Source organism: Castor canadensis, chromosome 13, assembly GCF_047511655.1.
Source record: "Castor canadensis chromosome 13, mCasCan1.hap1v2, whole genome shotgun sequence".
NCBI lineage: Eukaryota > Metazoa > Chordata > Mammalia > Rodentia > Castoridae > Castor > Castor canadensis.
This window is the reverse complement of record NC_133398.1, coordinates 20,874,364-20,899,789: the sequence shown is the minus strand read 5'-3', so window position 1 is coordinate 20,899,789 and position 25,426 is coordinate 20,874,364. Positions and strand designations below refer to the sequence as shown.

At 46.3% G+C, this 25,426-nt stretch overlaps 1 protein-coding gene across 22 annotated transcripts in view; it reads left to right on the top strand.

Annotated features, from left to right (window-relative positions):
* Znf618 (zinc finger protein 618) overlaps nucleotides 1–25,426 on the top strand; it is a 165,465-nt gene that overhangs the window by 109,201 nt on the left and 30,838 nt on the right. For 11 of the 22 annotated variants that reach the window (XM_074051211.1, XM_074051209.1, XM_074051210.1 and 8 more), the window contains 8 exons: nucleotides 4,197–4,292; nucleotides 7,088–7,165; nucleotides 7,724–7,762; nucleotides 12,702–12,791; nucleotides 13,634–13,669; nucleotides 13,762–13,839; nucleotides 21,067–21,126; nucleotides 21,646–21,735. In XM_074051211.1, coding sequence (XP_073907312.1) covers nucleotides 4,197–4,292; nucleotides 7,088–7,165; nucleotides 7,724–7,762; nucleotides 12,702–12,791; nucleotides 13,634–13,669; nucleotides 13,762–13,839; nucleotides 21,067–21,126; nucleotides 21,646–21,735 — 567 coding nt within the window. The remainder of the gene's footprint in view (nucleotides 1–4,196; nucleotides 4,293–7,087; nucleotides 7,166–7,723; nucleotides 7,763–12,701; nucleotides 12,792–13,633; nucleotides 13,670–13,761; nucleotides 13,840–21,066; nucleotides 21,127–21,645; nucleotides 21,736–25,426) is intronic. The other 11 variants (XM_074051213.1, XM_074051212.1, XM_074051205.1 and 8 more) reach the window with 5 other exon arrangements.

The window sequence follows — 25,426 nt, the reverse complement described above, 5'->3', positions numbered from 1 at the left end:
CCACTTCCCGGTTCCAAGAGATAAGGATGCTCAGGATCCATTATGGTGGTCAAAATGTGCCATCAAGCAGCAGATGCTCTCCTTCATGCTGTGTGACTGAGCAGTGGTCCTCATTCCCAAGGAGGTTATAGGTGAAGGGTCTCAGGGAAGGCCACAGGCACATAGAGACCTGAGTGCCCCCGAGCTTCCAGGTGGCAGTGCAGGGGCCACTGAGGAAGAGAGTGGGTGACCCAGGCTCTACTGGTCTCCTCTTCTGGTGAAGGATGTGGACCCAACCAAGTCATTGTCAGAGAGGTCAGTCAGTGTTGGGAGGAGCCCCAGGACTGTGTGTCCTGAGAAGGAGAATGACGCTGGAGGGCTAGTAGGGATAGAGTCTGAATATGCACAACCTACAGCATTTTGAGGGACTAAGTAGACACATTCCAGGAAGCCCCAGCCAGCATTGAGAGGTCGTCAGGAAGTAATTTCAATTCAGTACGAAGAGGTCTTTGTGACTGTGCAAATGTTGGTAAACTGAGTACAGTCTGTGCAGAAATGAGTTCCCATCCTAGAGATGGGTGAGCAGAGAGGGTTGCTGCAGGAGGGAGGCAAGGATCAGATGGAGGCTAGATTCTGTGATGAGGTTCCTAGGCTGCAAGCTGTGAGCACCAAGGGAGGGGTGTTTTCACATAGACAGGGCTGCCCAGGGAGGGATAGAAGGGGGAGCAATGGGTGCCAGCTGTGAGGTAGCAGCCAGGCCATGACTCTGGAAGGGGTAACAGAAGAGCTTGACAGCCACTCAGACCCAGCCACGTGGTTTTCGGCCTGTGTCAAACCTAGGCAGTAAAGGCTCCAGGTCCTGCTTCACTGTGCCAGCTGATAGGAGTTTCCTGTTTCAATAGGTTGTTGGCAGAGTTTCGTGCCTGAGCCTGCCAGAACCAACACTAGGCTCTTTGCTGTAGCCCCACGGAAAGTAGGGGTCCTGGCTGCTCTCCCAGGCTGGTCTTGTCTGTTACTGACTCCATCTGGTGGTCTGCAGTGGAAAATAGATTCCAGTTGGATGGTCCCTGTTGGAAAGGGACCCAGGGTCTACTGCACTGTAGGAGCTTGGATAAGCCCCTAAACCTGTCTGAGCCAGTGTGTGGAGTGGTTGGTATGTATAAGAAAGCTATCCATCTTCCTAGAAGGATTGTTGGGGGGCAGAATGGAGTAGTAGGTACGAAAGTGACTTTAATACAAAATTGATACTAGCATTAATTGAAGCCTCAGGACACTGATATTCCTGGTGTGACAGGAACCCAAAAGGCCAGTGTGTCAAACACTTCTTGTTCAGTACCTTCTGAAAGAATTTTGAGAAACACCTTATTCTCTTTCACAGTTTTAGTTGATATCTAACAAAGTTTAAATAATTGCAAAGGGTATAATTTCTAGAATTTTTTAAAAGTGGCATTTTGGAAATAAAGCTGTGAATCTCTTTTAAATGTATCCAAGGAAATCCAAACTGCATTGCTATTTGATACCTGCCATCATCACTTAAAAAACATATGAACAAGCTCATCTTCAACAATCAGAAATTTTATATCTTCCCTTTTTCTCCTTGAACTCATATTTCCAGTCCACTTCCCCCACAGGGTTTCATCCTAATGTAATATATTTTTATGCTTGAAAGTTTTTTATTGATCACTGTTTCACACTCATCCACCACAACAAGAGGTGCATAAATTGAAATAGAAATTTCTGGAAAAGATTCTTGAGATCATAAAGCTCTACATTTTAAAACCTTTTCCTCCCAGATTGAGTTGTTATTAGCATGCAATTTGTCAAAAACAAATTTAGGTAAATAATAAATGTAAAAGTAGAAAATTATCACAAATGCATGTATTAATGAAATGGTTAAGGCTTTCTTTCTTTCTCAATTGGCTCAAGGATCTGTGAATTAGTATTTCTTTTTGCTAGAGTGAGACAAGACTCAACCTTCATTTCTCTGCTAGCTTGTGGTGGTTGTAGGGTAAGCGCTGAAGAGAGCTGGATCACATAAATAAGGAGCTGGAGACCATGGAGTTTTCTCAGGGTCACTGGATTCTTTGAACTCCTTCCAAGAGGTATGCCAAAAATCCCACAGGGTCTGTCATCAGGCAGTGTTTTCAATGGTCTGTTTACTAACAGCTGCATTGGAAATCCCTGGATTCCAAAAAGGAATTTTCCCCATCGTCATCATCAGTCCCAGTTGCTTTCTAAACCTGGCCACAACGTTTCACATTTCCTTCCTTTTTTCCACATTTTTATTAATGCATATCGAGTGCACAGTGTAGGGGTTTCATTGTGATATTTCCATTCATGCATATAATATACTTTGATCATTTTCACTCCCTCTATAACTCTTTCTTAGAGCTCCAAGGTTTTCCTAGGAAGGCACGGTGGACAGATTCAAGGTGGGTGGTAACAGGGAGAGGGGTGAAGGAGAATGTGGAAAGGAGAGCCAGTGAGTGAAATCTCCGCCAGCTACCTGCTCTGGTGCATTGGTTTTGGGAAAGAATGTTTGGCAGTTAGTGGCTGGGAGCTTGATTTTCTTAGAACTGTTGTGCTCAGGGACCCCTTGGCCAGTATACACAATCCCCAGGGCTCTATGTGCCGACTTGGAAGACCTGCTCCCGAGGACATTCGATCTGAGGCCAAGCCCCAGAGAGCTTCAGGAACCCCACTTATCATGACTTCCCTGTGTAAGTCCCCAGTCCTCAGCAAACCCTGACCCAGCTCCTCTTGGAAGCAGGAAGGCTGGGTGCACCAGAGCGTTTCATCTGTGAGCTTTTCATCCATCTGCTTTGGATGCCTGTTGTCTTAGATTCTGTGTATCCTGAAAGGTGTTCAGACTTTTCCAGAGCTAGCTAGCTAGCTAGGTGCACATGACAGGAGGTACAGGTGACTACCTACGTGTTTCATCAGAAGGCTGCCTCCTCTCCCAGGGCCTCCCCCTCCTTTTGTTCATGGCCTTGCTAGTCTTCCTCCCAGGAGGGCACTTAAGTCAAGGCCTCTGCCAGGTGCTTACTGAAATGCTAGGCAGGAGCTGTTAACAAGGAGTTACCTTGTGGCCTTGGGACTGTGGACTCTTGTTGACGCACCGCAGGCAGCAGGAATGGGGGTAGTGAAAGGTTGGTGTGTGCTGGCAGCTATACTCAGGGCACTCAGTTGAGGACTTTTGGGAGTCCTGTGGCAATGTCAGTTGCTGTAGGGGCTCTGCACCCCACAGAGTGAGGAGGACACAGCTGTTCTGCATCCAGGTTATCTGCTATGGTAGCACAGGGACAGCTCTGAAGGCTGGCTTTGAGCCAAGCCACTATCTGAGCATCCCTGGGCCTGGACACCTCTAGAACTGTCTGATCACCTGTGAAGGATGGCTGTGTTGCCCCAGCCTCACCAGGACTTGGGAGGGAGTGAGGCCAGGCGTGCTTTGTCACTGGGAACTGCTCACCAGCACCGTCTTTGTGGACCTTTCCCTGCCATGCTGGCTGTATGGCACTTGCAGGCAAGGGAGTAAGGCAGAGCTGATCAACCTCTGGCATGATATGTCACCCCTGTGGTCTTCACTTCCCTCCACTCAAAAATGAGGGTAATAACTGCCTTCATCTGTTGGAGTTGTGAGGATGAATTACGCTCTCGTGAGAATCCCCTGGGCAGGACCCCACCTGCTGGAGGGGACTGGACTATGTTACACTTGCCTGCCCCCTTCCTGGGCTCCCCACCTGTGCAGTCCTGCTTAGAAACATCAAAGGTGATGTGGGCTACAGGACTTAGCAGGTAGGTAGTGACAGTAACAGTGACATGACAGTGACTGCCATGGTTCACAGAAGAAAGGAGAGTCTCATTCCCCAGTAGAAGAGGAAGGAAGGGCAGGGAGCCAGCATGGGGAGAGGACTGTTTGAACTAAGCATGTCAGAGAGAAGTCCCTCTAGTGGCCCAGGTCATTTTACTGGAAGGTTTTTGGGGAGAAATTTTGTGTTATAACCAAGCGATAATCAGAATGTTGAAGAAACACAAAAGTTCAGGGAACATTTCAGTATATTGTGGCTGCTTTCAGCTATCCCCAGAGGTGCAACTGGGGAGACCAAAGCCCTGAAAGCACAGGCGCTTAGCTAACCCCCTGGCTGACCTTTGCCCCTTCCCTAACTCCAGGTGGTCTCCAACATTAAGGGCTCTTTCTGATTTCTTACGTAATTCAGATGGAAAAGCGCCTGAAGGCAACCCCCATGGCGGATCTGTGCGAAGCCGGTATTCAGGGAGCTGGATTTTTGACCAAGCATTGAGATATGCATCTGGTACGTGATGGCTGAGGGACAGGGCCTGATCGGGGTCAGTATGAGGGTGGGCATAGCTGGACATAGCCTTCAGTGGCACACCCCAAGTGAGCAGGCCCTGCTATTATCTCAGGACCCAGAGGAGCCTCCCTCCCAAACCCTTAGTCCCGTGTGTGAGCAAATGTGACCCTGCCCTGGGGCCCAGAAGCCCCTGGCTGCTGGTGGGATAGTGGAGCACTTGGAAATCCAGAAGTCTACACTTTGTGGACCATTTAGCAGCACTTAGAGTGGGGCAAGAGGGTGCCATGGTCACTGGGTTTGGGAAACCTCTGACTTGTCACACTACAGCCTGCATGAGTCCTCCCCTGTGCCTCCCAGGATTGGGCCATGTCAGATCTTCCTCACACCTTGGCCATGGTCCTCTTTATCCTGGGATGCATTCAGGAAGTTGGGATCCAAAGGAAAAGCTTTGGAAATGCTGATGGTAACAGTAGCTATCCATAGCTATCATTAATTGAGTGTCTGCTGTGTGCAGGCACTGCAGTAAGGATCTACAGTGTTACTGCCTCCCCCTCCCCCTTGTGGCACAGTTTTGGAAAAGAAACCCGAGTTGTAGGTCATCCCATGCCTTGTTGGGGCACTCCAGTTGGTACATGGTGTGCCAGGATTGAGATCTAGGTTGGTTGACCTTGCTGCCTCTCTGGTGAGGGCTCCCTATGCCTCATCTGCCATGTCTCTGCCTACCTGGTGCCTTCCAGACAGGGCACCTGAAACCCAAGGACTTAGGATGAGTGAGGGGCAGCCTCAAGTGTCCCTCCTACCATACCAGCAAGCTGTGCTCATCCTCACTCTGTGCCAGGATCAGGAGGTGGGCTGAGGAGCCACCGTACCCCTAATGACTCCCTGAGTGTTTTGGGGCATGTGAGCAGGACTGGGTGAGCCCACAACTCTCTACAGGCAGGCAGGGGAGACTCCCACAAAACCAGGTGGGTCTGGCTCAGTTATGAACAGCATCGATGTTCATAATCTGGGTGGGCCAAGGTCCTGCCTCCATGTCCCCAGGTCCTGCTCTGGTTATTGTGGCACCATCACTCAATTGTCTCCATGTCTGGTGACCTGTCTGCTCCCCGCAGAACAGAGGGCAGGAATAGCATCTGGCTTGCTGTTGGGGCCTCAATGCACATTGCACATTGCAGATGCTCAATAAATCCTTGGTTGGTTGAAGAGAATTGGCAGTAACTGTTGGAAAACTAGCCGGAAGAGAGTCGAGGACATTATCACTTAGTGACAGATGAGGGTGGCTACAAAACTCATGAATTTAATGAGTCCTTGCTGTGAAGCAGTAACAGGTCAATTACAAAGAATCTTGGCCTGATCTTGCCCCACATGATGTGTTTGTGTTTTTCTCCATGTGGCAAGATTGATATACCTGCAAACCCTAATAACAGATTACTGAATGTCATGTGGCATTAGGGTGACAGTGGCTCCTGGAATGACCCACACTAGTAGCACTAACATCGTCCACTCTTCTCTCTGGCAGTGGCTCATGTGTGTCTCTCTGTGACCCTGACCTCACTTGGGTAGGAGTCAGTTGTGCTGATGGGTGAGGAAACAGAGGATTGGACAGGTGAAGGAACGTGTTTGAGGTCAAATAGTGCAGGGGTGGCAGAACTGGGCTGACAGTCTCCACGCCAGGATTCTCCCTGCTTAGTGTGACTCCTTGAGTCACAGACAGCTGAAGGGCCTCTGCAGCCAGGCATCACCAAGAGGCACAGTTAGCAATCACTGCTGCTTCCTAAGGGTCGGCAGCTGTGCTGGGAAACTTGCTCACGTGTGTTCAGTCTTCACATCAACTTTCTTTCCTTCTCCATGGTTTTCCAGTGAGGAAACAGGTTCAGCCCATGAATATAAAGCTGAATTCCATCTCTGGCCTCACTGTAGACCAGCAGTTCCCTCACCCAGCTGCTGAGTTCTCTGGAGACCTTTTCAGAAAAGGCAGATTCTTGGGCTCCACTCCAGCTGCTCTAGAGCACCAAGGCTGTATAGGACCTGGGCCTCTGTGTTTGCAGAGCTCTCTGGAGGTGGAGATGGGTTGACTCTGCTCCAGGAGTCTCTGCCAGGCTGGGTCCAACGGGCTCTGCTTGGCTTCCTGCCATGGGCTTTACCCCTCACTCTCCTGGGAGGGGACTCGCAGTACTGCAGTCAGGTGTTGGAACTTGCTGATCTCTCTGTGACTGCGGAACATGGCAGCCTCTTGGCAAGTGTGGGTGCTATCCATGTCCAGTGTGTCTGTAGTGGGGCTGGACATTTCCTAGAGAGAGTGTAGGCCACCTTCAAGGGAGAGCCCATTCTACAAAGGCTTAATGTGTCTGAGGAAATCACCAAGTTCATGCTACTGGTAAGTAGCAGAGCAGGGACAGGCATCCAGGTGTGTCCAGATTGGAAGTCTGTCTTCTTACCCTCTGTTCCGTGCTGGGCAAACGGCAGCTGGAGAGTGCGCTAGTGCATTTAAGGAATGATGTTCTTGTGCAGTCGTTCCTTGCAGGGCACTTTGCGTTGGTCTCCTCTTTTTAGTGTGTAAGTACGAGGGTTAGCTGAGGAATTCCTATAGAATTGGAAGCTGAGGCCCAGAAGTGAGGGTCACCTTGCCCAAGGTTATACAGAAAGTTGGAGGCAAACGTGGATATAGACCCCAGGCCTCATGACTTCTAGCCTGGTGCTATCCATGTGACTTCTTTGTCTGCTGGGATTCTGGGGCCTTGCAGTCAGATGTGGCACTGACTTCACATCAACCTCTGTCCTCTGCTGTTTTCCAGGGTCATATGAGTGTGGAATCTGTGGCAAGAAGTACAAGTATTACAACTGCTTCCAGACCCACGTCCGGGCACACCGAGGTGAGTGGGTGTCCTAGGCATGCCTCTCATCCTCTGCTTTTGTCCCACTGGGGCCTCTCTCAGGTTTCCCTAGAGTCCCAGAGAGTTCTTGTCTTCTCTAGTCCCCTTTGTCTTTACCATAGGAGGGAGGGCCAGGAAAAAGAGAGGCCTCCTTGACGTAGGAGGACATGGGGTGGGAAGGGAGCCTCAGGACAGGCAACACTGCTTGTCAGCCATCCCCACAGACCATGTCTTATATCACCTTGTGTGTTCCTCATGACAACTTGGGAGTAGGACCATAGCTGTTTTCCATCCTGAACCCCAGGATGGAAACCTGCCTCTCCTTGAGCCTGGCAAGCAGGGAAGAAAGGCACAGGGTTAGAGCCCTGCTGGCATTGTGGACCAGGGAATAACTGAGGCTTTGGCCCCTGTGACTTCCGTGGATCGAGAGCTCTCCTGGGCTCCCCTCACCACCACCTGCTCCACTACAGCTTGCTTAGTTGGCACTGGCCCCGCCATTGTCGTCCTCAGTCTACTCACCTCCTCCTCCCACCCCCTGCCCCTCTCTCTCCCTCACAGACACTGAAGCCACTTCGGGGGAGGGAGCTTCCCAGAGCAGTGAGTACTCTTCCCTTGTTGTGGGCTGCTGGGGGCTGTGAGCTGGGCACGGGAGGAAGAGGAGTAGTTCATTTCTTCCCCCGGGACAGCCCCAAGTGACCTCTGAAACACACATTGCTGGGAACCATGCTTTGGGGCCACAGGGGTCTCATGAAATCAGAACACATGCCTCAGAGCAACTCTTCCCAAAGTGGGTTTTACAGCATGCTCATTTTGGAAAAGGTTACCAGATGTTCTGTCAGTAAAGGGTTCTCCAACCAAATAACTTTGGAAAACCTTGATTTAGACCCAGACAAGTGGCTTCCTTACTGTGGATGGCCAGGGTCCTTCATTGGCACCTGTGTCTGTGCATTTCCAGAAGAGCCCAGCCAATGCAGCACTCCTGTGTTCTTTGGACACTGACTCATGGGTCTGAGGGTTGTTTGTTTGCTTGCTTGCTTATTTTGGTGGTACTGGAGTTTGAACTCTGGTCCTCAAGCTTGCTAGGCAGGTGCTTTACCACTTGAGCTACACCACCAGTACTGTTGCTTTTAGTTTGTTTTTCAGATCAGGGTCTCATGCTTTTGCCCAGAACAAGCCTCAGACCATGATCTTCCTATTTCTACCCCCAGAATAGTTGGGGTCTGGAATTCTATAGCTGACCCTAGAGAAATGCCAGTTCAGAATTTTCTCATGACCATTTGTAAACGGTCATGACTGCTTATTAGTGCTTTGCCTTGGGGGTGCCATTTCCTAGTACCTGGGGCTATGTAGGGCCTTGACATCTAGGGTAGCTGCTTCCATGTCCACTTGCCCTCCCTCCAGCCCTAAACTTGTCGGGGTAGGAAGCCGCCAGCCAAGTGGGTGTAGACTGGGCTGGGACCTCTGCCCACTCAACCTGAGCTTCAGGAGTTCCATCCCAGGTGAACATCCCACAGAGGTTCATGCACACGTCCATCAAAAGATGCAAAGCATGACGTTCTTAGTGCACTGCACCTAACAACTCCAAACCAGAAGCCACACACATGCCCCATGCTAGTCAAGTGCATAAACAAGTACCTTCACACCAAGAACTACTCTACAGTAGTGAGAAACCAGGGTGTACCTGCACTGTACTTGGGTGACACTCACGAACTCAACATGGAGCAGAAGTGAGACGCAGAGGAGTTCAGCCTCTAAGACTCTGTTCAGAAAGCACAAACTCGGGGACAGGGATGGACACTGGGAGGCGGAAGCGGGGCAGTGCCTGGGAGGGCTTCCACCTGTGCTGCATGGGCTGGGCTGGTTAATAGGAGCTTTCAGTTTATGGGAAGGGATGGAGCTGCTTGCTTGCAACCTGTACCCTCTCCTACTTTAGGGGTCAGGAATCATTTTCTATAGGGGGCCAGATTGTAAGCAGTGTAGACTCTAGATGTGTGGCAGTATTGTCCAGACACTCAGCGCTGCCCTTGTAGTGGGAACTTCAGTGGGGAGAACATGTGGCTGAATTCCCTACCCATAAGTATGGAGACAGAATCTGATTCTCGTCATCATTACACCACTATAAAAATTTTAAGATAATAAATACACATTACCAAAAACAAGAAAAAGTGGCCTGAGGTTTAAGGAAGGCCCCAAACTGGGGTCTGATAGCATTCTCTTCTAAGGCACAGTCCCACCTACTGTGTTTGGATTCCTGGGCCATGTGAGAGGCAGACAGGGCTGAAAAAATGCCCTCCAGGTTCAGGTTGGTTAGACACCTGCCATGGGGTCTGAGGCTGGGGGAGGCAGAAGCCTGTCCTTTCTCTGGCCCTGCCCCTGTCCTATCCCAACCTGGCCCTGACTCCTGTCCCCCTCAATAGCTCCCTTTTTTTCTGGCTCCTGTGGTCTGCCTGTGGTCTGCCACACACTTAAAGTAAGTTCCCTATTTTATCTTTCCTCCCTTGGTTATTCTGGGCTCCTGGCTTCCGCTGTGCGCAGGCTCGCTGGCATTGAGGGCTCTGTGGCCAGGGGTATACTTAATCTTTTCCTCACTTTTTCCTTCTTCCTCAAGGAACATTCCCTCACAGCCAGCAAACTAGGTTGCCTTCCCAGTCCTGCATCCCACCCTGGCCACCTGGTGAGCTCATGTGCTAGCATCATCATAAGGGCCTGACCGTGGGGCCTGCAAGAATAGTGCATCCAGCCTATCTACTTTGCAAATGAGGCCACTGAGTCCCAGAGAGTGGAAGACATGCAGATGTTAGCAATGGAGTTGGGCCTGGACACCAGGTCTCACACATCCTGTCCAGGAGCCTTCTGTTTATTAGGAAAATAGCCGGTCATGCATAGAGGCATGAGGGCATACCCACTCACCCATCTCTCAGCACAGAAGACAAAAGGTTAGCCCCACACATTTCCCTTGCTGCCCTCTCCGTTGATCCTCTTCAAAAAATAGTGTTGGGCAGCATTTACCAAATGACACCCCATTGGGTGTTATTACAAAAATTGTTATACATTACTGTTTATATAGTTCATTTATTCCTTATTACAACTCTGGGAGATGAAGGAACTATTGTTATTCCCATTTTGCAAATGATAAAACTGAGGCACAGGTAGGAAACTGTCTAAAGTCAGCCACACTTATAAATAAATGGTAGAGTGGGGTTTGGAGCTCAGGTGGCCTCACTTCAGAGCCCACCTCCTAGAACTCATTTGTAGCACTGAGCTCTGAAAATATGATTTCACAGCAACCCTTTTGCCTCCTTTGGCAAAAGTTCTCTTACCCTGTTCAACTTCTCGAGACATCAGGAGTTGGGAATGTGGTCCTATCCACATCATCTCCTTGTGGATGATGAACTCAGCAGGGCAACTTGGGGTGCTGCTCAGCAGCAGGAAACTGGGGTGGCAGACATGGCTGCTAGTGAGAGAGACTGACCTGCTGGCAGGAGAGGCTGTGTGGACAGAGACAAGGTAAGTGGAATGGGCAGCTTTGGAGAGCAGTCAGCCCTGGTCAGTGTAAGAGAGGACTGTCAGGGCAGAGCTCCCTCTGGAGCCACACCCCAAGAGGTCTTCTCCACCTCCATTTCCTAAGTGTCTAGCAGAGAAGGTGGGATTGGGAACTGGATGGGACAGGATGGGAGAGGATGTTATCTAAGCTGGATTGCTGGCCTCTGGAAAGGACTGAAGCTGAGCTAGGCATGAAATCCTGGAACCACCAGCTTGGGAGAAGCCCCAAAATTCAGATCATATATTATTCTCTTCTACTCCCCAAACTGGGGTAGGGGAGAAGAACCAGGCCTCTGGTACCCCACCCCACCAGCTCCCTCAAAAGATTCTAGAATCTACCATCCTCAGAACATCTACAGTGCCAGGGCTATGGGCTTCTTGCTTAGGGGCTAGTTAGTCTCTCTGATCCTGGCATCTGCTGAGTAACTTTGAGAAACTGCCAGTACAATGGAAGAGGTGATGGCAGAGATGGGAGCGTGTCCCCAGGTTCAGCTGAGGGGGCAGAAACCTCTTGTGCTCTGCAAGCAGTGCAACCTTGCATGGGGAATCTCATTAGATCTTGGACTGAGTGCTGAGGAGGAGGAGAGGGGAGGAGAGGGCCTAAAATAAAGCACCCCAGCCTAGGGATGTAGGACGGCTAATCCAAGCAGAGAGGGTCATGTGCCCTGACTCAGCCGTGGTTTGGAGTTAAGTGGATGTTTGACTCCTGGCTCTCCCCTTCCCTCTGTGCAGCCTTGATCAGAACTTGTGTGTGCTTTGGGACCCTTGGGGAGGTGGGATTGAAGGGCCCCGCCTGGATCAACCAAATGAATATACCAGCCAGGTATGTCCTAGTACCACTGCTATTCTAGCGCCACTTTGGTCAAACCTGAGAGGGCATCCAAATTCAGGCCTGTGTTAGTCATCTATTACTGGGTAGCATGTGTCCCTAAAGCCCAGTGACTTAAAGCAACAAACACTGGTTATGTCTTAATGTCTGGTTTCTATGGAGGAATTATTTGAGCATGGCTTCACTGGGTCCTCTGACTTAAAGGCTCTAACAGGGATTCATCAGAGATTGGCCAGGGTTGTGGTCTCATCTGGAGGCTGAACCAAGGAAAGGCTTCTTCCAGGCTCATTCAGAAGTTGCTACAGGATTCAGTTTTTCCCACTCTATGAGGGCCTTGGCTATTCACCAGAAACTGCCCACCTGCATCTCTTCATCACACAGCTGACAAAATGGCAGCCAGCAAGAGGGAGCAGGAGAGCGATGGCATGTGCAGATGAAAGTCAGGGTCTTCTGAAACCTAATTTCAGAAGTGATGTCCACCCCCACACACACTTGCACTGCATTCTGTTCATGAGAAGCAAGTTACAATGTTCAGCGTAGATCCATAGGAAGGATGTCATACAGTATGGGAATACCAGTCAGTGAGTGTCATGGAGTACTATCCCTTGAAGCTGGACATCCTAGCTATGGGATTTAGGGCAGGTCTGTTCTGGTCCTCAGTTTCCTTATGTGGAAATGGGAAACTCCCTCCTTCCTTTGGGTCAGAACAAACTGAGGAAAGGAAGGGCAAAGGCCTGGCCTGGCATTTCTATAACTTCTGTGATAGGAGTGGAACTCCTTACGAACTATACACTTAGGGCAGCTTGAGAATTGGCTAGGGAGTAACTTTGAGGATTCCTCGTCACAAAATGATCCTGGATCTCCACAGAGGAGCCCTAACACCCCAGCTCCAGCTCTTTTTGCCCAGGAAGCAACTCAGGCTGGCCTGGAGTGGGGGGGGGGGGGGGGGCGGTAATCCAGAGAGAAGATGGGGCCATGGCCTCTCCATTCTGGAGAGTTGAACAGTGTGCCCAGGCACAGATGGGTCAGAAATGGGTTCTCCACAGGGCCATCCAAACTGGACTGGTCTCATCTTTAATTCCCAAGTCAAATTTTGTGGTCAGAAACCCCTACCCCAGGTGACTGGTGCCCTGGTAAGCACCTGTGCCTTTCCTTCCCTTGCAGACAATTTCAGGTACACATGTGACATCTGCGGGAAGAAGTACAAATACTACAGCTGCTTCCAAGAGCACCGAGATCTACATGCGGTGGATGGTGAGTCAGACCCCTCACTTCTTAGTCCTCCAGAAAGGTGTCCTCCCTCTGGGACACCAGCCCCTACCCTGTCCCTGCCTGCCTCACCTCTTACCCATGGAAAGATCAAGTGCACCAGACACACAAGAGGAGGGACCCACCCCGGAGGCTTCTGCAAAAGGGAATGTCCCCATCATTAGCCATGTATGCTTCTGTGAAACTGCCATTTTTCTAGATCAAAATCAGTTGAAAATTGAAATTTTCTATCGTGTCATTTTATAGTTTATATTGAATATTTGCATGCTCTGCTGAAATTAAACCAATTTTTAAAAACGAATGATGATGTTTTTAGCATCTGAAATTATAGAGTTAGAAATTAGAACAGTAAATTTAGGTAATTCATTTGTGGAGTTTTAAGAATCCTAGAAAGAGGATCTTGGGCCAGAAAGGACTTTGGCATTCCCTCTGTAGCACCTTTCCCCCCAATCTGGAACCATGACTCCAGCCACTACCTGGGCTACTGCCTTGTCCTCCTCTCATCTTTGCTTTCCCTCTACCTCTTTTCTACTGCCCTGCCCTCAAGTGCATTATGGGGATCCAGACACAGGTCAAGGCAAAAACAGTCCACCTGCCCTCAAGGAGGGGGAATTGAGACACGGGCTGTGTTCTGGTGGGGGCGTGCTTTCCTGTGGCCCCTACCTTTCTGAGTTTTCACAGTGGCCAAAGTTGTCCTTCTGGCCCCAAAGGCAAATCCTCTGGGACAGAGTCTGGGAGTGGTAGACAGAGGCAGTGATGGCCAGGGACTAACAGGGCTCCTGTTTGCTTCTTTCCTTCTGCGGCTGTCACCTCCCACCCGGGCACAGTGTTTAGTGTGGAAGGTGCCCCTGAGAATCGGGCAGGTAAGTCCTTGTGGCCACCCACCTTCCCCATCCCCAGCTGGGCTCCCAAGATTTGGGTGACAGGGTGCTAAAGGTCATGTGTTCTCCCACAGACCCCTTTGACCAAGGTGTCGTGGCCACTGATGAAGTGAAGGAGGAGCCTCCGGAGCCATTCCAGAAAATTGGGCCAAGTATGCGGGGCCAAGGACTGGGCAGGGGCTGGGTGAGGGACGGAGGTGGGGCTGAGTTCTGTCTTTGGAGGGTGGCATGGTGTTCTAAAGCAATGGTGCCCACCTGTCAGTTGGGCAAGGCAGCCTCAGGACATTAGCTTTGGAGGAGCTGCAGACAGTGTGGGTAGTGAAGGCAGCCGGACTGCAGCTGAGTAAGGGCTCTGCTGCTTGCGAGCTTGGCATCCTGAACCTCAGCCTCCCCATCTGTGGAGTGAGGCCAGCACTCCCTGCAGGCTTGTTGGGGGATTAAATGAGATCATGAACATAAATGCTTGTTAGCACAGTGCCTGGTACATGGTAGGTGCTCAGAAGATAACTGTTGGAGTCACTGGAGGGGCTGCTTAGCCAAGGAAGCACAGAGCAGCTGCGTGCAGACACTGTTTTGGCCCCGGTAAACCCACATGAGGGCAGGAGCCACACATGGACTTGCTCATTTTCAGCACACTTGTATTGAGTGTGATTGGGGCATAGCTGTGAATAGGACAGATGCCTTTGGGTAATTCTCACAGGAGTTGGGGGTGGGAGTCAGTAGATGTGAGCAGATAGCTCTACCCAGAGCTCCATGGGCAGCTCTGGAGCCCGGGGAGACCAGTCCTGGGAATGTAGGACACTCCTAGGGTGGGGACAAAGGTGGGGAAGGAGCCCTCACATCACAGCAAAGATAGAGTGTGCTGGTTCTGAGAGGGAAAGGAGAATCTGACAGGATCAGGTCTCAGAGGACTCTTGGAGGTGACATTAGACTTCATCCTCACAGAACTGAGCCAGTTTACTAAATAGGCTTAGTACATTTCAGGGAAGCTGGTATGGCAACTGGGCAGAGAATGGATGGGAGAGGCTGGGTGACCAGCCTGGCACAGGTGTGGAAACCCTCGATCCCACCCTTCAGCTATTTCTGTGCTTGCTTATTCACCTGTGTCCTGTGCCTCACTCACTACCCAGTAAGAGAACTTTATTATTTCTGCTTCATTACTATAAGGATATAAGATAATTTATAAAAATTTACCAAATCAGAGTGAGGCACAGTGGCTCAAGCCTGTAATCTCAGCTACTCAGGAGATGTAGATTGGGAGAATCATGGTTCGAAGCCAACCCAGGCAAAAAGTTTTCAAGACCCCCATCTCAAACAGTGACTGGGTTCAGTGGCTCGTGTCTGTCATCCCAGCTATTCAGGAAGCATAAATAGGAGGATTGTCATCTAGGCTGGCCTTGGCATAATGTGAGACCCTTTCTCAAAAATAACCGATACAGGTGGGTGCTGGTGGCTCATGTCTGTAATCCTAGGTGATCAGGAGGATCACAGTTCCAAGCCAGCCCAGGCAAATAGTTCAAGAGACCCTATCTCGAAAATACCCAACACAAAAACAGGCTGAAGTGGTAGAGTGCCTGTTTAGCAAGTGTAAGGCCCTGAGTTCAAAATCCAGTACTACCATAAAAAAATTACCAAATCATGAGGAAGTCTGAGAGAGGGAAAGTCAGAGTTGCTGAGACACCTATGTAGGATGTGCAGAGGGGTACTCAGTCCAAGCCCTCGAGAGGTGCTAGATGGGTCCCTGAAGGCTTTTCCTTCCTCCTACCTTGTTGTGGTAAGAGGATGGGGTGGGTCATGACTTTCTTGATAACTCTTCTTGAGTCATTCAGGAAACTTGAGAGGCGATGATGTCTGCAAAGTGGATGGCACAGTGCCTGCACATGCACACTCAACACTTGATACACAGGAACATGAAAATAATTTTGCACCTAAGCTGATGATGAAATCTTCAACACTAAAACTGCTGGGAGTCAGATGTGCAGGCAAAACATAAATGTGAGTCAGACAGGCTCCCAGCATTCTAGGAATTCCTAGTCTGGAATGACAGACAGACATTGGGGTTTAAGATACAGGTCTCAGAGATCAAGGTCTCCCACTTTGCTGTCTGATCACCATCTGCCAGCAGCCCCAGTGTAGCCCTGCCCTTCCAGCTGTGGCACAGTGATTTTGGAGATAGTCCTTGGAATCAGATAGGCTTGGCTGTGAGTGCTCATGTCACCGCTTACTGGCTACTTATTCCTTGTGCATGCTCCCTGACTAACCTATAAATTAAACATGTATCTGTTCTGCACGGTGTTAAAGAGTGCATGCACTGTGTCTAGCCTGGCACCTGCTTCTTATCCAAGGTGTAATAACTAGAGATGCTGCTTACAAATAGCGAAGGGCAGAAATGCTAGAGCCATCCCAAACACTCATCCCAGCTCACTTAACACTTCCTACAATCTGTCTAATTCACAGTTCCCTTAATTCTAAAGGGGATGATGACATAAGACTCCTCTTTCAGGATTGTCATGGGGATTAGGTGAGATTATATGTGTAAGGAAATTAGCATAGCCCTTGACACATGTGTAGAAAGCATTAAATGAGTGGGGCCTGTTAACCACCCACAAATATGCAGAGCAAGGTGAAACTTGCTTTGTGTATCTGTAACTAAGTCTCTAGATGGCCCATGCCAGGACCTGGGAGGAATTATCACGGATTACAAGGAGTATGGAATTGCACTGAGAAACGCAAGCTGTGTGTGGCAGTCTGCATGCTTGCAGGTGCCATAGTGGAGCTAAGGTTACTGGAGCCCTGTGAGGCTGTCCCTCATACCATCCAGGAGCTGCCTTAGAAGATGAGTGTGCTGCTTCTTGGGCTTCTGCCTCCTCATGTGAGCAGACTGGTGCAATAGAACCCTAAAAATGATGAGGCATAGGACAAGAGGAGCTAGCAAAGACATTGGGCATTCTGAAGGACCAGGCACCACAGGAAAGCTCAGAGGGCCTGGCAGCAAGGATACCTTCCACATCATTTCAACAATGTGATTTCTTGGAGTACTGGGGACTTAGATAGGAAGTAGTGGGGCTGTGATGGAGCAGAAGTCACCAGCTAGGAGGAGGCTGGTTGGTTGTCACCTCACCATTCAACTGTATATCTGGGAATTGCCTCCGTGATAATGAGAAGAAGGAGGTGGAGGACAACTCACATTGTCTTTTGAGGTAAAGTAAAGCTGGGTTCATTTTTGGCTTACTTGATTTTTACACCTGTTAAGGAAGAGTAACTTAGAAAAGAAACAAGCCATGAGAACCATGAAAATGCCACATAAAAAGAAAAAGAATTTAGGAGACTCCAAGGAAGAACATATCTCTGAAGATGATCTACCACAAAGTCTAGACAAAAAGTAAATTTGACAGCCTCAATCTGGTGTAAGAAAATATGACCATGGCTGGACTTGATGGCACACTACCTATAATACCAGCACTTGGGAGACTGAGGCAGGAAGATCATGAGTTCAAAGCCAACCTGTCTTAGAAAAATGTGAACCTCTCTTTGTTCACTTGGGCTTGCCTTAACAAAATACCACAGACTTGGTGACTTAACAAAAATTTAATTTTCACAGTTCTGGAGGCTGGAAGTCCAAAATTAGGGTGCCATTGTGCTCAGGTTCTGATGAAGTCTCTTCCTGACTTGCAGATGACCTCCTCCATCTGTGTCCTCACATGGCAGGAAGAGAGAGGTCGGTCAACACTGAGATCTGGTCTCTTCTTCTAAGAACACTATACACTATTCCTATCATGTGGTCTCCACCCTCATTACTTCATTGAACCCTAATTTCCCAAAGGCCCTACCTGAAGGACCATCACACTGGAAGCTAGAGCTTCAGCATGTGAGTATGAGAGGGACACAGTTTAGTCCATTGAATGACCCTGTGCAAAGGGCTGAAGTATAGTAAAAAAGCAATAGAATAGGATAAAAAGGCAAAGGAAATGAGAAAGGATTGCAGGGAACAAAGTATAAAAACAATTAAAATCTGTATTCTAGATTTTAAACAACAGAATCAGTCTGCGGAAGGGGAATTAGTGTTGTGAAGGATAATGAAGATCATAAGAAACACATGAAAAATATAGGCAGCAGGGAACCAGTCCCAATAATTGGTATACTACCAGTGGGATAGACAGAGTACTCAAAGATCTAGTAGAAGAAAAGGTACTCAGGTAAAGGAAGACCTATATATGCAAATTTAAAGGTCTCATCATAGGTCATTCAACATAAGGAGAGTGCTCCCTAAAAATGTTACTGACTTTTTAAAACTGTAGACCAAAGGAAAACATTAGGCATCCAGACATTAAAAAATAAATAAAACAAGTCACCTACACATGAATTTAGTGTGGACTAGCTATACTTCTCTACACTAAATGACAATGGACATATTTTGAAGAGAAAAGGTTTCCATCTAAGAGTTTTATATTGTACACAGAAGAAGCAAGGCCTCAAACACAGTTTCTCCTGTGTATCCATCTGCAAGAAAATGCTTTTGAAATAGACTCCAGTGAACTGAGTGGAAGAGCACATGTAAGACTGAATGAGGAATCCATAGTGTAAGAGGGCTTAAGAACTTTAAAATCAGGTAAACACAAAAAAACCCTCCAAAGTAAGTTTAAACTGTTGCGAATCTGATTATAAAGTTGAGTGCATAAGATAAAGGATGAAAAAAAAATTTCTTAAAAAACAAGAAGGAGGAAGTAATGAGGAATACCATAAGGTGGAGTAAGTGGGTCTTGCTCATGGGGTGCAGTCCCAGACCAGCTTATGAGACATGGGAATTCTCAGGCCCAGCCTGGACCCATGGCCTCTGCATCACTGGGGTGACACCCAGTGATTGTGACTTTGTTGAGAAACTTTCTAGGTGATTGTTACCTGTGTTAAAGTTTGAGAAGCACAGGATTAAACTACTCCTCTCAGTGGTGGCAAGCTTAAAAGTAAGAGTTTCCACTCAGCTATTGACAATTAGAGAAATATACCCTATACTGCTGTCTAAAATAGTAGGAATATTTAAAATAATGGAATATTGGACATCACGGAAAAGTGAAGAGTTCATATATCAAATAATGGAAAACTGTGGGAACCAAATCAGAAAGTGTGAAGTGTAAGGAAAAAAAGAGAATGTTAAAGCAAGAATGGGTTGGATGTCCCATAAATCAAATGCTTGGGACCAGATGTGTTTCAAATTTTGGATATTTTCCAGATTTTGGAATATTTGCATAGCTGTAATGAGATATTTTAGGGTAGGACCCAATTCTAAACACAAAATTTATTTATGCTTCATATGCACATTCTGCATTTAGCCTGTTGGTAATTTATACAATTTTAATAATTTTGTGCATGAAACAAAGGTTCGTGGTATGGAATTTTCTACTTTGGAATGTCAGTGCTCAAAAAAGTTCAGACTTTTGGAGTATTTCAGATATTTGTATTAGGAATACTTAGTTTGTAAAACCAAATATATTATAGCAATGAAAGCAAATGACATAATCTCCATTGTTAGAAGATAACAATTGCCAGGTTAATTTAAAGCAATATTTAATGTAATTGAGGCCTCCCCTGTTCATTCTTTATCCTTTACTCTGAGCTTTAGCCTCTCTTTCTCTGGAACTCTTCCTTCCTTAAAGTGATGTAAGTCCCTGTCGTGTGTTTCACAGTGCTGTCTGTGTTTCCTAGAAAGCACCTATTACATTGCAGTTTTAAATGTCTATGTTGGTTATTTGATTTTTCTGTCTCCTTTTCTTTGAAGACAGGAACCATGGCAGTTTATGCTCAGCATTTTGTGCTGGAACTTGGTACCTTGATGAATGAAGGTACAAGAAAATGTAGGGATGCATCTTTAGGCACATACAAACAAACAGAAAGCAGAATCTGACAAATTACTAAAAAGTTAATAACAGGAATGCCAGATGAACAATGCAACAGTTTAATTAAGAGTAGAGTACTGGTTCTGAAACTTTCCCATGCAGCAAAATGTTCTTGTTCAAATACAGATTGTTTGGCCCCACCCCTAGAGTTTTTCTTTCAGTGGGTCTTTGGCAAGACTGGAGGTAACTGCATTTCTAACCAGTTTCTAGAGTACCACGGTTACTAGTCCAGGGACCACACTTTGAGAAGCACTGTGGTAGAAAATGGTCTCATGTTAATAAAGGATACAATTCACAGTACATATTTTGATCCCAGAGCCTCTATGCATCAAACAACACCCTACCTAAATATACAGTATAAATTTAGAAACACAAGGAAATGAAAGGACTTACTTCAGCATTTAGTGTTTGCAAGAGCAAGTGAACAAACAAGATTATATAGGATTTGAATAATATAATTAATACAGTTGATGTAACAACTTTGAAGCCTATGAATAGATTACATACAGACCTTTTCCTGTGTTTGTGAGTCACTACAAAATTTATTTAACTACCAAGAATTCTACAGCTTCTGTATAGGTAAAGTCATAAACAGACTTAAGAAGCCAATTAAAAAAAATGCTTGTAATATATGTAACAAAATGTTGATGTCCTTAATCTGCAAAGAATTTAGTGATTTTTTTAAAGGAAAGTCACAAAAGAAAAACCATAGTTAATTAAACAAGAAAAATAATCAGTTTCCTTAGAAATCAAAGAAATGGGAACTAAAACCAGCAGTACAATATAGTCCCTGCTCCCATCAGGCCTGCAAAATAGAGGGACATGTGAATGCTTATTGCTGCCTCAGTGTGTGGAAACAGTCGTTTTTCACACCTTTGTGACTGGGATCATGGTGTGGTGGGTATCAGAAGCCTCCAAAATAAATCCCTTTTCCCACCTCTGGGAATTTGTCCTTAGGAAATAATGTGTAGAGATTCTGTGCTGCAGTCTTTATTTTGCCATCATGTGCAAAACTAATGAGTGAACATGCAAAAAATTTCTACCAGGATGTGGATCACAGCACTTTTTAATATAGCAAAAAAATCTGAAGCAATCTGAATGTCTCTTGGTGGCAGGGGACTGGCTCAGCGAATTCCACAGTCCCATGGGACCCATGCAGCCAATAAAGGCAGTAGAGATCGATACTTATTGATTGGGCAAGATGTCCACAAAGTATTGTCGATTGAATACACCAGGTTACAAAGAGGATATTGATCAGGCCTGGCTAATTCAAGGCCGCAGGAGCCAGGCAAATGACAGCAGCCAGGGAAGCGCACCCCAGATGGGGTTGGAATGAAGGGGAGGCCTGGGCAACTGGCTGGCCAGGAGCACGCTCTGCCCCAAGGGGGAAGGGGCTCTTCTTTGTGTGGGGATTACAGACAATTGAAATTTCTTTCTTTTAAAAATTTTTGTTCTTGTATTTATCAGTATTTTATAATTTTCCCCCAGCGAACAATATTACATCAGACATTTTTAAGAAGAAAGAAGTTAGGCAGAGCCAAAAGAGAGGTAAAGATAAAGTCTAAGTGTCTGAGAGGAAGAAGTGATCCCTGCTGCCTGTGGGTGGGTGGTGCTTGGGGACAGGGAAGGCCCCAGAAATAGGGGCCTGGGGTGAGGTCACTGTTACAGGCTGATGGAGAGGTTGACATTGGAGATCAGAAGGGGCACAGCACATTTCCTGAGCACCAGGGCTGGGGGCAGAGTGGTGGAGAACAGCATGTGCCAGGTACTGTTCTAAGACTTGACAGACAAATTTAATCCTCACAGCAATCCTATATGGTGGTCCTTGTATTACCTCCATTTACAGATAGAAGAACTGAAGCACAGAGAGGTTAAGACACTTGCCCAAGGTTACACTGCTCAAGGTGGCTGAGCTGGGACTTGAACCAAGGCAGTCTGACTCCAGAGTCAGAGTTGATTCTAGCTGGTGGTCCCATATGGGGAGGAGTTTGTTTGAGGGGGTGAGAGATGCTACTGCTTCTGGGTGGGAGCCAGGTGTCCATTTCACACCTTTCTCTCCTTGGACAGAAACTGGCAATTATACCTGTGAATTCTGCGGGAAGCAGTACAAGTACTACACGCCCTACCAGGAGCATGTGGCCTTACACGCACCCATCAGTGAGTACCTTTTCCAGCGGAGAGATGGGGCGGAGATGGGAGAGCCTGCAAGGCATGGGTAAGAGCTAGGTGAGCTTGGGTATAGACCATCCAGCTGTCTTGAGTCTGACCTGGACCACCCAACTGCAACTCTGGAACAACCTGGAAGGTCACTCCAAACCCAGCCTGATCTGAGGCCTGGTGTTTGCGTAGATTGGGTATCAAGTATAGGCGCCACTTGTGAAGTCCTGAAATGGTCCTGGCCCTACCTCCTCTAAACACCTCGAAACCATGGGCTTCCTGAGTGCCCATCCACCTGCAGAGCCAGCAGCTTATGAGGAACTCATGGTGGGGGGAAGCTAAGGAGGCAGAAGGAGCACAGAGCTAGGAGTCAGGAACCCTAGGAATTAAACACATAGGGCTCCTTAATCCTAGCTATTCCAGTGAGTGGATAGTGATAGCATTGTGACTTTAATTTATATTTCCTTCATGACTAAGGATGTTGAACATCTTTGTGCTTGCTTATTATCCATTTTTGTATTTTATTTTGGAAATGGTCTGTTCAAGCCATTTGCTGGTGGGGGGTTGGGTTGTTTGTCTTTTTATGAGTTGTAGGAGTTCTTTATACACTCTAAGAGGTCCCAGTCCTTCCTCAGATCTATGAGTTGTAGATATTCTCTCCCCGTCTCTGTATGCCTGTTAATTTTCATATAGTATGCCCTGATAATTTTCATTTGATGTAATACAGTTTATCTTTTTATTTGTTTTGGTGGAACCAGAATTTGAACTCTGGGCTTCATGCGTGTGAGGCAGGTGCTCTATGGCTTGAGCCATGCCTCCAGCCCGTTTTACTCTGGTCATTTTGGGAGATAAGTTCCCACCCTGGGCCTCGGTCCTCTTACTTTAGGTTTCCTGTGATCCTCCTATGTTAGGCTTCGTGCTGCCACAGGTGGGATGGCAGGTGCATGCCACAGCTTCTTTCCATTAAGATGGGGTCTCAGAAACCTTTTTTGCCTGGTCCTGCCTCAAAGCATGATCCTTCCAATCTCAGCCTCCCAAGTAGCTAATTGCAGATGTGAGCCAGTGGTGCCAGTTGATCACTTTTTTCTACAGTTAGTGCTTTCTGGATCTTATTTCCAGAATATCCTTGCTTACCTCATAATGGTGAAGACCTCCTCCTTTATTATCTTTTAGAAGTTTTTCAGATATTTTTAACTTTTGCATTTAGGTCTGCTATCCAATTTGAGTTAACTGTTATGAATGACAAGAGGTATGAGTTGAAGTTTATTCCATATAAATGCCTGCTTGTTCCAATACCTTGCTGAAAAGATTATCTTTCTGTTGCAATACATTAGTACCTTTGTTGAAAATCACTTGAACATGTAAGTGTGTTTTTCTTTTCCATTCATCTCTTTGTCTATCTTTATACTATTTTCATGTGATCTTATTTACTGGAGTTTTATTCTGAGTCTTAAAATAGATATTTTTCAACTTTATTCTTCTTTTCTAAAGAATATTTGTCTCTTTTAGGAACTTTTTCCACATATATATTAGAGTAATCTTGCCAACTTCTACCCAAAAAAAAAAAGGGAAGAAAGAAACAAACCATCTGGGATTTTACTTGAATCTGTAGACCAATTTAGAGAATAGGCATTCTAGTTATTTTGAGTCTTCCAACCCATGAACATGGTATATCTCTCCAAATATTTAGGACTGCTTTAGTTACCCTCAGCAATAGTGTTTACTTTTCCTTATGGAGGTCTTATGCATATTTCATTAAACAATTTGTATGTTTTTGATGCTATCGAGATCTTTAAACAATTTTCCAATTGTTGCTGTTACATAAAGAACTGATATTTGTATATGAAACTTGTGCTTTGCATTATTTCCTAGGTTTCTTAGGCTATATGAAGATGTCATCTGCGAGTAGCAGCAGCTTTACTTCTTTCTGATCTATGTTCTTTTTACTGCTTCCCCCACCCTACCATTCTGTTTAGGACCCTTTAGTGCGAGGATGAATAGGAGAAATGAGCAGATTTCTCTGCCTTGTTCCCAATCCTAGGGCTCAGTCTCTCCCCATTAAGTGTCATCATTTTCATCATGAAGCATTGTGTTAGCTGAAGTCAGTTTTCATAGATGTCCCTAATTGTTGAGGTCACCTTCTACTCACAGTCTACTGGGGATTTTTATTGTAAATTAGTGTGTGTGGCTTTTCCCTTACCTCTGTTGAGGTGATTGTGTGCATTCTTATCTTTTTAGTGTGGTGAATGGCACTTTAAAAATAATTAAATCACCATGCCTAAGCTTTACTAAAATACATTAAGAATATTAGAAAGTCAAACTTGAACTGAAGAAAGTTACAACATTGGATGGTTAGTCTTAGGCAAAAGAATGACCCTTTCTTTAAAACTTCTTAATATTTAATAGTATATATCTAAGGTTTACTATTTGATGATTCTATACATGTATATGTGTGAAATATTCACAACAGTAAAGTTCTTGCATAGGCATCCAAATTCCTTGAAGAGGCAGGGCAGTTTGTACAATTAATTTGCTTTCAAAAGCATGTCTTCTGCTTGCTTCTATCTAAAATTTCCCAGAAGTTTCCCTGATTTTTAATATCACTCCCAAAAACTATTCCAGAGGCAGAGAACTATAATAAATGAATACTTGAATCAGTGGTGTGTTAATGGGTGTCAGAATCCAAGTAGTAAATATTTTTAGTGCAGCTTTTTTTTTTTAAAAAAAAACCCACCATTGTTGAGGTCTATCATCATACATTAAAGTGCTGATTATTTCAAGTGTAACCCGAGTGACCCCCAAATTAAGATCCTGAGCACATATCCATCACCCCCATAGGTTCCTGTGTCCTTCTGCAATCCCTCCCTCACTGTGTCCCCATCCCCAGCAAACCCGGGTCTACTTTATATTAGTGCAGATTAGTTTGCATTCCCTAGAGCCTCACAGAAATAGAATCTTACAGTATGTACATTTTCACTGGGGGTCAGTCTGGCTTTCACTCAGCATAGTTGTTTTGGCATTCATTCATGTTTGTGTATATCAATAGTTCATTCCTTTTAATTAATGAATACAGTCATGCATCACTTAACAGGTCTCATTCTGAGAAATGCGTTATTAGGCTGTTTTGCTATGCACACACCAGAGAGTATATACAAACTAAGACTTCTACAGCATCATTAGGCAATAGAACCTCAGGGATCACACCATATATGTAATCTATCATTGGCCAAACGTTGTTTAAAACATGTGGCAAGTAACATTCCACTGTCTAGATATACATCCCGTAATCCTTTACGTGCTCACTTATGAGCAGACACTCAGATTGTTCCCAGTTTGGAACTAATGCACATAGACGTGCAGTGAATATTTGGGTTACAGGTCCTGTGTGACATGGAAGAGCTGGATTATATGGTAGGTGTATTTTAGCTTTTAAGGATAGCCAAATTTTCCAAAATGGTTCTGCCATTTTAAATTCCTTCTAGTAATATACTTGTCTTATAATGTCCTTGTCTTCATTGGGGCTGTTTCAGAGAGTGAGTTAGGTAGAGAATTCCCTCTTCAATTTTCTGAAGAGTTCATGTAAAATTGGCACTATTTTCCATAACTGTTCTGTAGAAATTAAACAGAGACGTCATCAAGCTGAGAATTTTCTTCATAGGAAGGAATTATTTACAAGATGTATTTGATTTCC